Here is a 14,674-nt window from a genome sequence, read left to right as displayed (position 1 = left end):
CCTGCTCCCCAAGTGGGAAGTCAACAATTCCTATGGTGACTAGTACTGTAGATTTAGGAATGAAGGCTATAGAACTCTCTCAGGGCATTCCTTCGGTTTTGAGGCAAGCCATGCATAAAATCCCCAAGTGGATGAAGCACCGGCAATCCTCCATCAGGAACATGGATGGTCAAATTAGAGAAGCACTGAAGCTCAGCCTCGTAACTTACTCCCAAATACTAGCAACACTGCTCAAAGAGCCTCAAGTTGTTTTGTTTCCCTTTTTTTTTTTCCCCTTTAATAATAAACCTTTAAAGGCAGAGATGCCAAGAGAGAACAGAGGGAAGGAAGGGGAGGCAGACAGAATCCTCAAATTTTTTTTTTAATGTTTAATTAATTATTTTTTATAAATATCTGCCAACTCAAACACCTTAGGCTCACCCTAACCCCTTCTCTGGGGCTGGGAACCATCTGAGTAGGCACACTACATAGGTATTAGAAAATCAAGCACCTGGCCCTAGGACACCGGAGAATCTCCTGCCTTACTCCAACCTTAATCTACTGGTAGGGAGGAACAACCCACTTGTCTGGACTGGTGTAGTAGGATGAGGAGGAATTACTGTTCATATGTTTTCTCCAACACAGCATACTTGAACTACAAAACAAAATAGAGAGGTCCCACAAAGCAAAATAGCTCCTTAGAACAAATATTTAAGACTAAAACTTAAAGGCAAACATATCCAAACCGCCTGCAAAGCTTTTGCCTGATACTCTTATGATTCTGTTCAGCAGTTTTTCTTTTATTAGTAAGACTACAATTGATCAACTTACTTTGAGAGTTCAGCAATTTCTTCATCATATATTCTCCTTCTCTCAGATAATTCATCTGGGAGATACTTTATTATTAATGCCTCCAACAACTGTGTAACATTGTATTTCCTGCTTGCAAGATACTGCAAAATAAGATTAAGCATTTTAGATGTTTGGTAATTGTGAAGAGCTGCATACAGTGAAAGTACTTCTGCCATCTCAGGGTTCACTTGCAGTCAAACTACACAGACTATCAAGTGTTTATTTTCTACTGTTCTAGTATGTTACTCAGGCGTGGGTAGGCCATGTCCTGGGGCTCTACCCCAGTTACTGCCTCCAGCAACTACATTGCTACCTGTAGGTTAAGAGTACACCTCCTAGCAGTCCTATTTTCTGTTTCCTTTTATCTTTCTCTTCAGGGAATAGGCTTGAAGTCCTAACTTGTTTTTTCCAGGGCCCTTTGTATTCTAAAAGCAATTCCTCCCTTCTAGAACTCTGCCTACTCTTACTCCTGGGAGTTGCATACCAAAATCCCCTAGATCCCCAATAGCAAAATATAAAGCAGAGTTGCTTTACCTGTAAACAGGTGGTGTTTGAGGATAGCAGGATGTCAGTCCTCACACATAGGTTACATTTATTTAGACATTTTATATACAGTTATTCCATGTACAGATCACAATGGTTTACAAGGTGACATTCATAATTATAAAAACCAAAGACTGGTTACAGTGGTGGTATTCAATGGCAGGCATCAAGTCTAGTTTTCTTGTACCTATTAAAATTGATATATTACACACGGCAGAGATTACAGATAATTGAAATGAACTGATAGTTTTCATGTCTTAGTGAGCTGTTTTGAGAATCTTGCATTCTCTTGTTTGATTAATCATAATTTATCTTTTGTCCTCCTGGTTTTTTGTAGGTATATCTATTCTGATGATTTTATGTTTATTCAAAAATGCTTATAATTTGCCATGTTTTAATTCATGTTTAAATTTCTTTTTGTCTGGTAAAATGCGTAGTGCCTCAGGTAGAGAGTTGCAGAGCTTTGGACCTGCTAGTGAAAACACTCGATCTCGTTTGCATCAGATGTGTACTCCGTATTGTGGCAGTAGACAAAAGGCCTTTATTTTGAGATCTTAGTGTTCGCTGAGGACTGTTCGGTTGAAGTGTTACTCCTAATAAGCCAGTGTTATTGGCGTGAATGATGCTGAATATTATCATTAATACTTTATAGTAGATTCTGGATTGTACTGGTAACCAATGCAGTGACATCAGCGTGGGTATAATGTGATCATGTTTCCTTGATCCTATTAATAGTCTTACTGCAGCATTTTGTAATAGTTGTAGTGGTTTTAAGTGACTTGCTGGAAGACCTAGTAGTAATTACAGTAAAGATTTGAGAAGATTAGCGTTTGCAATACAGTATGAAAGTCCGCAAAAGTTAATAATGTTTTCAACTAATGCAGTATACGCAGTTTGGCGTAAACTGTCTCAATTTACTGATGTGCATTTTCATTGTGAGGTTCTCATCTAGCTGTACATCTAAATCCCATACTTGATTTTAGGGGTTAATTTGAAAGCTAACCAGGTATAGGGCATGCGGTTTAAAATGAGTTTCTACTCAACCAAATGATTTCAGTCTTTTTGGGGTTTAAAGGAAAATTGGTTCTTACCTGCTAATTTTTGTTCCTGTAATACCACAGATCAGTCCAGACAAGCGGTTATGCAGATAGAGGCAGAGAACAAAACCTTGAGGCACTGCTACATAACCAAGAGTGCCACCTGCAGTCCCTCAGTATTTAACTGTATTCAAGCCAAAATATTAGAAACCCCTACCTAAAACCCCTCTAGGACGAACATGAAAAGTAGGGCTGGAAACCGCCTGCCCTGGAGCCCCTCTGAACTCTAGAAAACTCCACAAACTTAATCAGAAAGACGCAACTATGCTAAAACGATTATCAGAAAAACACTTTCAGCAGTGACAGGGAGGGTTTCTGGACTGATCTGTGGTATTACAGGAACGAAAATTAGCAGGTAAGAACCAATTTTTCTTTCCTGTACATAGCCAGATCATTCCAGACAAGCGGGATGTACCCAAGCACCGCTAGACAGGCCAGGAACCTGAAAGACCCACGCGCAAAACACCCTCACCAAAACGACATATCTTGCTGTGCGCGCACGTCCAAACAGTAATGCCTGATAAAAGTGTGCAGAGAAGACCATACTGCTGCTCTGCAAATTTCCTGAGGAGAAAGTAATTGACACTCAGGCCAGGAAGCTGCCTGCTCCCTAGTAGAATGTGCTTTCAGCCCCTCTGGAACTCTACAACTTTACAAATGTAAGCAGAGCAAATAGCCTCCCTAAGCTATCGCACAATTGAGACCTTATCACCTTTCTTCACTCCTCCAAACAATACAAAGATGATCTGAGCACCAAAAGGAATTTGTGACCTCCAAATAACACAAGAGAACCCAGCGTACATCCAACAGGTGCAATTCCCCCTCCTGAGGAGAATCCTGGGACCACTCTGGAAAAGCTAGAAAATCTACCATCTAATTGACTTGGAAAGACACTGCCTTCGGCGAAAAGGTGGGAACTGTTCTCAATGTAACCACATCATTGGAAATATGCAAAAAGAGGTCTCTGCACGACAGAGCCTGCAACTCCAAAATCCACCTGGCAGAACAAATTGCCACCAGAAAAAATGCCTTTAAGGTTAGATCCTTCAGTGTTGCCCTATGCAAGGGCTCGAAGGTTGGCCCACAAAGCACCCAAAGAACCAAATTGAGACTCCAATTGGGACACAAATGCTTCACTCCCTTGAGAAAATGCATCACATCCGGATGGGAGGCTAAACATCTCCCATGTACCTTGCCCCTAAGGGAACCCAAAGCGGACACCTGTACACGAAGCGAATTGTAAGCCAAGCCCTCCTGTAAAAAGGATAAAATCTGAGGCAAGTCCACCATAAGGGGATCTAGGTAGCGCTGCAGACACCAAGAATCAAAAACCCTCCAGACTCTGGCATACGCTAATGAACATAAGAAATTGCCATGCTGGGTCAAACCAAAGATCCGTCAAGCCCAGCATCCTGTTTCTAACAGAGGCCAAACCAGGCCACAAGAAGCTAGCAATTACCCAAACACTAAGAAGATCCCATGCTACTGATGCAATTAATAGCAGTGCCTGGAGGAGGCTAGAAATCACCTGCTCCGAATAGCCCGTCAGACGCAAGTGCCGCCTCTCAAAAGCCAAGTTGTGAGATAAAAGTGATCCTCTCAATCCAAAAAAATGGGTCCCTGTCGCAGCAAGCGAGGCAGATGAGCCAATCTGAGGAGACCCTCGACTGCAAGATACACGAGATCTGCGACTCAAGGGCAATGCGTCCACTCTGGTGCCACTAGCACCACTGATTCTGGATGAGACTCTATGCACTGAAGAACGAGAGGCCACAGGGGAAACACGTACAGCAGGATCCCCGTCGGCCAAGGGTACTCCAAGGCATCCAAGCCCACCCCACCGGGCTCTCTTCTGCGACTGATAAAAAAAGTCTTGGCGTTAGCACGCGTCACCATGAAATTCAGCTGAGGCTTGCCCCATCTGGCACAGATGTGATTCCAAGCCTCCAGGCATAGTTCCCAGACGAGAAGATCCACCTGCACATTGTCCACACCTGTGACATGAGATGCTGCTATTCCCCTCCAGATGGAGCTCTGCCCAGGCAAACAACTGTCAAGCTTCCAGTGCCACCACATGGCTCCTCGTTCCCCCTTGGCGGTTGATGTATGCCACAGTCAGACTGTCCAAGAAAACTTGTACCATTCTGCCTTTGATCCAGAGGAGAAACTCCTCCAACACCCGAACCACCCTCGTCTCTAGGTGGTTGACAGACGAGGTCCTGTCCTCCACCGACCCTAGGCTGCACACCCCAGGCATGTCGCACCCCAACCTTGGAGACTGCTGTCAGTGGTCACTACCGCCTAGTCCGGGGTCTCCAGATCCACACACTTCTCCAGGTTGGGGTGCAATAGTCACCATGACAGACTAGATCTGGACTCTTGTAGGAGAGTTAAGGGCAGATGATACTCCTCTGACATGGGATTCCACCTGGATAAGAGTGCGTCTTGCAACCATCTCATGTGTATGAATGCCCACAGTACCATATCCAAAGTGGAGGCCATGGACCCCAGGACTTGCAAATAGTCTCAGGCCGTTGGCATTGAAAGACAAAGCAGCCGTGACACCTGCGCCTGCAACTAGGTTACCCTACCGGAGGACAGAAACACTCTGCCCTGCTGAGTGTCTGAGAACGCTTCCAAAGAAGCGTTCTCAGACACTTCCAGAGACTGAAAAGGAACCAAGTGACTCTTCGCCACATTTATCACCCAACCTAGCGACTGCAAGGTGACCATAACTGTCTGGATTGACCTGACCCTCTTCCTTGGTCTATTTGTATTTGGATGACTGGCAAAGAAACACACCCTCTCTTCGAAGGGCCAATGCCACCACTACCATCACCTTTGTGAAGGCCCGAGGCGCCGTGGCAAATCCAAAAGGTAGGGCCCGAAATTGAAAATGCTGGCCCAAAACCTTGAAACACAGAAACCTTTGATGTTCCTGCCGAATGGGGATATGAAGGTAAGCCTCTGTCAGGTCCAATGCCAAGAACTCCCTTTTGCGGACCGCCGCCATTACTGTCCTTAGCATCTCCATCCGAAAATGCGGCAGTCTTAGAGCTCTGTTCACCTTCTGCAAGTAGAGGATGGGGAGATACGTGCCTTCCTTCTTTGGCACCACAAAGTAAAGGGAATATTGTCCTCAACCCTGTTCCTCTTTTGGGATTTGGCACGATAGCCTTGAGGCGTAACAGCCTCTGCAGAGTCCCCTGCACAGCCTCCCGCTTTTTCTGGGAGATGAGGGACTCCAGAAAGGCTTACCCGATGGGACGAGAAAACTAGTGCACAACCATCACTAACCAATTCTAACACCCAGCGGTTCGAGGTAATCCTTGCCCACTCCTCATAAAAGCTGGATAATCTGCCCCCTTCTACAGAAAAGGCTGGCCTCACTGTGAGGATTTGCTACCACTGGTGCCCTGACCGGCACCGTCCCTGGCGGGTCTGTGGGTTCCTCGAAAAAACTGCTGACATCCACCTGACTGCTTAAGCCCCTGTGCCTGAGGCAGACTTACCAGAACAGAACCTACTCTAATCCCGAAACCGGGACAGAAGCAGAAAAACCTTCTTGCCGGACTTACGGTCCTCAGAGAGCTTATTTCCCTTGGACTCTCCCAAAATCTTCACCGCTGATCCAAATCTTCCCCAAAACAGGAGTTTCTCCTTAAAAGGAAAAGGAAGATTACACAGTTGGGCCTTGGATGACATGTCCGTGGACCAATTTCAGAGCAACAACAGCCTGCGAACCACTACTGCCGAGACCATGCTCCTAACAGAGGTGCAGACCAGGTCATAAAGAGCATCCGCGACATAGGCCGTACCAGCCTCCAAGTGCGTAGCATGTAGGGAAACCCTATCCCTGGAAGAAGCCGGTTCCCAAAGTTTCTGCACCCAGCAGAGGCACGCTCTCTGCATCATGCTACCATAAACTGCAGCCTGGAGACTCAATGCAGACACCTCAAACAGCTGCTTCCACTGAATCTCCAACTTGCGGTCCTGCACATCCCTCAAAGCAGCCACCCCTGCCACTGGGATGGTTGTCCTCCTGGTGACTGCTGAAACCGCCGCATCCATCTTTGGGAATCGCAGGAGCTCCAAGGTCTCCTCCATCAGGGAATAGAGCTTAGCCATGGCCCTTCCTGGAAGAGGGCCTGAAGGTCAGGAGTCCCACTCCCTGTTCACCAGTTTGTGAATCTTCTTCAGTAAAAGGAAAAGCACTAGGTGGCCCCCACAGCTCATCCAGGACCGGGTTCACGCCCTCACTATCCGACTCTTCCTGAGCCACTTTCACTCCCAATTCCTGTAAAACCTGAGGAAAGAGGGGACATAACTCCTTTTTCTTAAACAAGCGGACTACGTGGGGATCATCACCCTCTGAAACCGGCAACTCATTCGGGTCCAGATTCCCGTCCAGGGCTGTATCCGTGTCCACATCTGGGTCTGCGTCCTGCACCTGAAGATGATCCTCCGAAACTGCATCAGAGTCCTCCGCCTCGGGGTCAGGCTCCAGACTTGCTCGACCCAAACTCAGACAACACAACGGGTCACTGAATCCCCCTGAAGAAACCACCTTAGGAATCTTAGACATCCGCCCAGGAGCCCTCTTCGGCCATTTCACAGCCGCTCCCTTCCTTGCTAGAAAGGCCTTGAGGAGGAGCAGAATAAACTCCAGAGAAAAATCCTCTGGGTCCCCAGCCCCCTGATCAGAGAGACTGGCCCCCAAATCTATACTCCCCCTTGAAGTCCTCCTGAACCACAGGTGACAGAGGCGGAGGCCCATCCAGCAGGTTTGTGCTGAGCACAGAGTCCTGTACACGCTCTCCACCTGGCACAAGTACCCCCTGAGATCTCCTCGGGGGCACAGAAGGGAAGGGGAGCACACTAAACAGAGGGCCCTCTTCCCTATGGAACCCAGAGGTCCCTTTCACCACCTACTTGGCAGCCAGTGCCCAAATTTTTGCTGCTCAGCTGAGCAGACTAGATTCTACAGGCTCTGCAGGCCGCTACCCACTGTTTTGGTGCCATAATCACAGTAAACCAATCTCTTATGCAGCTCCACAGGCAAATCACACACGCTGGCACGCCCAGGAGGCCTCAAGCCACACACACGGCAAGCACAGCGCACATCGGCCGCCCTCCCAAACATGGTAGAAGAGTGCGCGGAAATTCCAAAGAAATATCAAATGGTCCCGTCGAGGAAACAAACACAACGGCGTCAGCCCCACACCCCAAGAGATCAGGGACCTGAAAGGAAACCGCATCCGCAGTCCTGAAATAAACAGCTGCGACTTCCCTCAACACCAGGGCCCGAAAGAGGGGAGAGAAGCATATCCTCGCCTTCCCCTCCTGGCATGCCAGCAGCCCACGCTGCAACCAAGGCACTCACCACAGACTGCTCTCTGAAGCTGCTGCAAAAAGACAACACCCCTCTCGCTTTTTTTTTTTTAAAAACAAAACAAAACAAAAAAAACAAACAAAACAGCAGCTTAAAAAAGGCAAGGTACTTTCCTGACAGGCTGGTGCAGGCCTCAGTGGTTCTGAGGGAGTCAGTCTCCTGGCTATCAGGACCTCCGGCCAGATGAGAGCGAACCCCAGCCACGGGTTTCCAACCCCCCGGTCGCCCTGCTCCACCTGAGGGATGGGAGTTGATCTGTCTCTCGACTTGAATTTAATCAGACGGCAGGTTAGCACCTCTACCATCTGCTGGAGACAGAGAAATACTGAGGAACTGCAGGTGGCACTGTTATGTAACAGTGTCTCAAGGTTTTGTTCTCTGCCTCCATCTGCTGGCAGGGATGCATAACCTGCTTGTCTGGACTGATCTGGGTATGTACAGGAATTTTCGTTTGAGTTGCGATAGTTCTTGTATTGTTTTCATATATGTAGACCGTATAGAGAAGAAAATTATTCCTTACCTGCTAATTTTCGTTCCTGTAGTACCATGGATCAGTCCAGACGGTGGGTTATGTCCCCCGTCCAGCAGATGGAGTCAGATCAGAGCTCGAGAGTGTCACCTCATCTACCAGCGCACCCTCTGCTGGAGCTCAGTATCATGAATAACAAAGCTCAAAAACGAGCAAGAAACATAAAACAATTTGGATCAAACAAACTGGCGTAAGTAAACACCAAGAACAAGAACAGGGACGACCCATAACTAGGTCGCAACAGTCAAACTTGTGAGGAGCTGTACCAACCCCCATAGCAAGAATATAGAAAGAGACAGCTACAGACACAAAGCCGAGCAGAGGCTCCCAGTCCCAAAGCGGTGGGCGTCTGGACTGATCCATGGTACTACAGGAACGAAAATTAGCAGGTAAGGAATAATTTTCTTTTCCCTGTACGTACCAGGATCAGTCCAGACGGTGGGATGTACCAAAGCTTCCCTAAACCGGGTGGGCCCCTGAGAGCCCTGCTCGGATAACCTGCTCGCCAAAGTGCTCAGAAGCCGAAGGCGGCAGGTGTAGCCGATAATGCCTAGCGAAGGTATGCAGTGACTTCCACGTCGCCGCCCGGCAGATCTCCTGTGGAGAGACCGCACGAGACTCCGCCCAGGACGCAGCTTGAGAGCGTGTAGAATGAGCTCTGACGCCCCTAGGTGGATCCCGACCGGACCCAATGTAAGACGCGGAAATGGCATCCTTGATCCAGCGGGCGATGGTCGTCTTTGATGCGGCGGAGCCCTTTTTAGGCCCCGACCAGAGCACAAACAGGTGATCGGAAACCCGGAAGTCATTGGTAACCTCCAGGTAGTGTAGGAGCACCCGCTTGACGTCCAAATGACGCAGAGACTTTGCATCCGCGGGAGAGAACGCTGGAAGCTCCACAGTCTGATTCATGTGGAAGGAGGAAACCACCTTCGGAAGGAAAGATGGTACCGTACGAAGCGAGATCCCCGCTTCTGAAATGCGTAGGTACGGTTCCCTGCAGGAGAGCGCTTGCAGTTCCGAGATGCGGCGGGCAGAGCAGATCGCTATCAGAAAAACGGTCTTCATAGTGAGGTCCTTCAGCGAGGTGCCATGTAGAGGCTCGAAAGGCGCGCCCGCCAGTACTCGAAGAACCAGGTTGAGGCTCCACGACGGACAGGGATCCCGGACCGGGGGCCGTAAATGTCGAACTCCCTTCAGGAAACGTGCGATATCCGGTTGGAGGGGCAGGGAGACTGTTGTCTGTACCAGGACATTCAGAGCCGCGACTTGCACTCGGAGAGAATTATATGCCAGTCCCTTATCCAGCCCGTCCTGCAAGAACTGAAGGATCAGTGGGACCGTCGCCTCCGTGGGACGGGCTCCATGGTCGATACACCAAGACTCGAAAACCTTCCAGACACGAACGTAGGCTACGGAAGTGGAAGGCTTGCGCGCCCGGAGCATCGTGGAGATTACCGCCTCTGGATAGCCTCTGCGGCGGAGGCGGCGCCGTTCAAAAGCCAGGCCGCAAGACAAAAGAGTGCCGCCTGTTCGAAAAATACCGGTCCCTGTTGCAGGAGCCGGGGAAGATGACTCAGACGGATCGGCCCGTCCACCGACATGTGCAGCAGGTCTGCAAACCACGGCCGACGCGGCCACTCCGGCGCCACGAGAATCACGGGGCCGCTGTGATTCTCTATTCTGCGAAGTATTTTCCCCACCAAGGGCCAGGGAGGAAAAACATAGAGCAGCTGACCTTCTGGCCATGGCAGAGCGAGAGCGTCCACCCCCTCTGCCCCCCGCTCCCTTCTGCGACTGAAGAAGCGCGGGGCCTTGGCGTTGAGCGCGGTCGCCATCAAGTCCAGGCGGGGGGTTCCCCAGCGACGAACCAGTAGAGCCATCGCCTCGTCGGAGAGAGACCACTCGCCGGGATCCAGCCTTTGTCGACTCAGGTAATCTGCCTGAATGTTGTCCACGCCGGCAATGTGAGAGGCCGCAAGCCGAGCCAGGTGAAGTTCCGCCCATGCCATCAGAGGCGTGGTTTCGGCTGAAACCTGAGCGCTCCTCGTTCCTCCTTGGCGATTGATGTAAGCCACCGTAGTCGCGTTGTCCGAGAGAATCCGTACTTCCCTGTTCCGAAGCAGGGGAAGGAAACGTTGGAGAGCGAGGCGCACTGCCCTGGTCTCCAGACGATTGATCGGCCACGTCGCCTCCACCGGAGACCATGTCCCCTGTGTGGCGCTGCGCTCGCAGACGGCGCCCCACCCCACGAGGCTGGCGTCGGTGGTCACCACCACCCAAGATGGAACTTCCAGGGAGACGCCGCGAGCCAGGTGAGCCGGGACCAGCCACCACTCTAGACTGTCGCGAGCCGACTGAAGAAGAGGCAGAATCACTTGATACTCCTGTGACAACGGCTTCCAACGAGAGAGCAGGGACGCCTGCAGCGGGCGTAGGTGTGCAAATGCCCAGGGAACCATGTCTATGGTGGATGCCATCACTCCCAGAAGCTGTAGATAATTCCAAGCGGTGGGTTCCGGCAAAGACGCGAAGTGTCTGATGTGCTCCCGCAAGGAGAGGGCCTTGTCCGCTCGTAGGAAGACCATGCCCTGTTGAGTGTCGAAGGTCGCCCCCAGAAAATCCAAGCGCTGGGAGGGAACTAGGGCACTTTTGGCCAGATTCACCACCCAGCCGAGAGAGCGAAGCATCTCCAACACTCTGGACACCGAAGCCTGTCCATGCGAGAAGGACTTTGCCCGCACCAGCCAGTCGTCCAGGTAGGGATGTACTAATATCCCCTCCCGCCGAAGGGCCGCCGCCACCACCACCATGATCTTGGTGAAAGTTCGAGGCGCCGTCGCGAGACCGAAAGGTAGAGCCTGGAATTGAAAATGCTGATCCAGAACTTTGAAGCGGAGATATCGTCTGTGGTTCGGACGTATAGGGATGTGTAGGTACGCCTCTGTCAGATCCAGAGAAGCCAGGAACTCCCCCTGGTGGACTGCTGCAATTACCGACCGCAACGTCTCCATGCGGAACCGACTGACCCGTAGTGAGCGGTTTACTTCCTTTAAGTCCAATATGGGTCTGAACGAATCGTCCTTTTTGGGAACTACGAAGTAGATGGAATAATGGCCCGAGCCCACCTCGGCGGAGGGAACGGGAACAATAGCCTCGATGTCCTGGAGCCGGTCCAACGTCTGTTGAACCGCCATCCGCTTGAGATCGGAGCCGCAAGGAGAGAAGACGAACCTGTCTCTTGGCGGACGGACAAACTCCAAGGCGTAACCGTGTTGTATGGTGTCCAGCACCCACTGGTCTGAGGTTATCTTTACCCACTCCTCGAAGAATGCCGTGAGCCTGCCCCCAATGGGCGGGCTGGAGGAGTGGGTCGCTCTGGCATCATTGGGAAGGCTTGGTGGAGGTATTCCCCTGTCCCGAGGCCTCTCTCGCGGGACGCCGCCCGCGAAAGGAACGGGACCAAGGCTGCGATCTACTGGGAGCTGCGCGAGAACCAGGCTGTCGGTACGACCTGTAACGCCGCTGTGCTCTAGCCCTGGTTCTAGTGGAAGCAAACGCTCGGTAAGGACGCTGTCTGTCTTCCGGCAGGCGATGTACCGAGTTCTCCCCCAGCGACTTGATGATTTCGTCGAGATCATTGCCAAATAGAAACTTCCCCCTAAAGGGAAGGGATCCCAGGCTCGATTTGGACGAGGCGTCCGCAGACCAATTACGCAGCCAGAGGAGTCTCCGAGCCGCCACCACCGAAACCATGGATCGAGCCAGCACCCGGAACAGATCATACAGGGCATCCGCCCCATAAGCAACAGCGGACTCCAGGCTGTCGGCCTGGGCGGCTTCCTCCGGAGGCAACTGCTGGGACGTCAAGAGCCGCTGAACCCAGAGAAGGCTGGCCCTCTGAGTCAAAGAAGTACACATGACGGCCCGCATTCCCAAGGCCGAAACTTCAAACACCCTCTTGAGAAACGTCTCCAGCTTGCGGTCTTGCGTGTCCCGTAGGGCCGTTCCGCCCGTGACGGGAATTGTCGTCCTTTTCGTCACCGCTGAGACCGCAGAGTCCACTTTCGGAAAGCGAATGAAATCCAAGAAATCCTCCGGCAAGGGATATAATTTTTCCATGGCCCGGGAAACCTTCAACGACGCCTCAGGGACGTCCCATTCCCCTGTGAGGAGCTGCAGGAAAGACTCATGTACTGGGAAAGCCTTTGCCCGAGGTCTGAGAGCGGCCAACACTGGGTCCCCCTTCTTTGATGATGTTGCGATCGCCGGAGCCACCGGTGCCGGAGGGTCCGGTGGGGGATCCAGATCCAGCTCCTGCAGGGTCTGCCGAAGGAGATCCTCCAGCTCTTCCTTATGAAAAATTCGCAAGGCGCGAGGATCGTCGCCCTCCGCCTGTCCCTCCTGGGGCGAAGGGTCCGAAGGATCCGAGGGGTCAAACCCCGACGGGGAAGCCGCTCCTACCAGCCGTGGCTGAGATGGCAAGGCCGAGGTCCCGGGAACTGCCCCAGCCGGAGGCAGGGACCCTGGAGGGGCGAGCGCAAGTTTAGGAACCTTAGGCGCCGTGGGACCGGCTGAAGCACCTCCCGGATCTGCCAAGCCCTGCAAATAGGCAGTATGCAGCTTTAAAATAAAATCCGGAGAAAAAAATGGCAGCCCGGGAGGCACAGCAGCCGCAGCCGGGTCCCCCTGATGCAGATGAGCAGGCCGACCTTCTTCGGGGCATCGGTGTAGGCGAGGGGGCCCCTTAACTGAGTCCTCATCCTCCGGCGAAATGGCAGCGCACGGATCCTCATCTAAAATGGCCGCCCTTCCCGCCCTCGGCGAAGAGGTGGCCGGCCCACGCTTCCCGGGCTGTGGCGAGGATGGCGTCGGAAACGCCCCCGAAGTGTGCGCCTCACCTTCCCCATCGGGAAGGCACCGGGGGCAGAGTCCCTCCCGCGAAAAGCGAGACCCCGGGTCTCCACAGGACTCACACCGGGAGAATCGCGGCATAGCCGTGCCGGCGAAATCAAAGCCTCGGGGGGGGCCGAAAAACAAGATCGCACCACGGGGGGGCCGAAAGGCCTCTCCCTACCCGACAACGAGTCCCCCTGCACCGGCGGGAATCCCCCTGCCGGCGCGCCCAGGCCCGCGAGAAAGTTTGCCGGGCCGCGGGACCGAAGTGCTCAGTGGCCGGTAAGCTGACCAAAACAACAAAGCAAACAGCTGAAAAGAAAAAACCCACACTTACCCCGAAGTATAGAGAGGAAAGCGCAGGAGGAGGCAGAGCAGAGGAAAGCACGCCTCCTCAGAAATTAAACTACTTTTCAACTTTTTTTTTTTTTTTTTTTTTTTTTTTTTTTAACTTGATCCAAATTGTTAAAGACACAACAAAATGACAGGAAGAACTGTTAATAGAACGAAAATAAACCAAAAACCTGTCACACTGGGGAAGCACTGAATTCCCCAACTCGCATCTGCTGGAGTCAGAAAGATACTGAGCTCCAGCAGAGGGTGCGCTGGTAGATGAGGTGACACTCTCGAGCTCTGATCTGACTCCATCTGCTGGACGGGGGACATAACCCACCGTCTGGACTGATCCTGGTACGTACAGGGAAGCTGTGTTTTCAAAAGATTTGGAGAATGGGATGCAAAACTAAGTCATTAGCATACAAGAAGAGTTATTCCTAGAATAGTCAATTTACATAGTGGGAGCATGTAAATATTGAATAAGGTTGCTGAGAGGGCTGAGCCCTGAGGGACCCCTGTATCACACTGTAAAGTGTTTTAAATGGTTGTCTAGTTTGACTTGGAATGTTCTCTTAGAAAGAAATAAAGTGAGCCATCTGAGAATTGTGCCATCGATCCCTATGCTCCTCATCTGATGCCATAACAGGCTATGATCCACAGTATCAAAGGCTGCTGTTAAAGTCAACTAACAGAAGGCAATAGGATTCATCTGCATCAAGCCCTCATAGGACAGAGTCTGTTAATGAGAGAAGTAATGTCTCAGTTGAGTGACGTTTCCTAAATTCAAATTGATTTGGGTATACAATATTTTTATCTTCCAGGTGATTTACAAGTTGGGATAATACTGATTTCTCAGGAACTTTTGCTAGGAATGGCAAGTTGAATATTGGACAATAGTTGTCCCAACTGTCAGTTCCTGCCAGACTTATTTTTTAGGATTGGCTTTATGACCGCTTGTTTTAATCCATGTGGTATAATTCCTTCTCAAGTGAATGATTAAGGTTGTGATTGTCGGAGTGATAACATGGTGTACTTGTTTCAATGAACTGG

At 51.0% G+C, this 14,674-nt stretch overlaps 1 protein-coding gene across 2 annotated transcripts in view; it reads right to left on the bottom strand.

Moving 5' to 3' along the window:
* The window catches only part of LONRF1 (LON peptidase N-terminal domain and ring finger 1), a 150,776-nt gene that overhangs the window by 51,525 nt on the left and 84,577 nt on the right, over positions 1-14,674 (bottom strand). For both annotated transcript variants that reach the window (XM_029587204.1, XM_029587202.1), the window contains one exon: positions 811-932. In XM_029587204.1, the coding sequence (XP_029443064.1) occupies positions 811-932 (122 nt within the window). The remainder of the gene's footprint in view (positions 1-810; positions 933-14,674) is intronic.

This window comes from Rhinatrema bivittatum, chromosome 1, assembly GCF_901001135.1.
Source record: "Rhinatrema bivittatum chromosome 1, aRhiBiv1.1, whole genome shotgun sequence".
Classification (NCBI taxonomy): domain Eukaryota; kingdom Metazoa; phylum Chordata; class Amphibia; order Gymnophiona; family Rhinatrematidae; genus Rhinatrema; species Rhinatrema bivittatum.
Note: the sequence above shows the minus strand (reverse complement) of the source record. Positions and strands in the feature narration are given on the sequence as shown.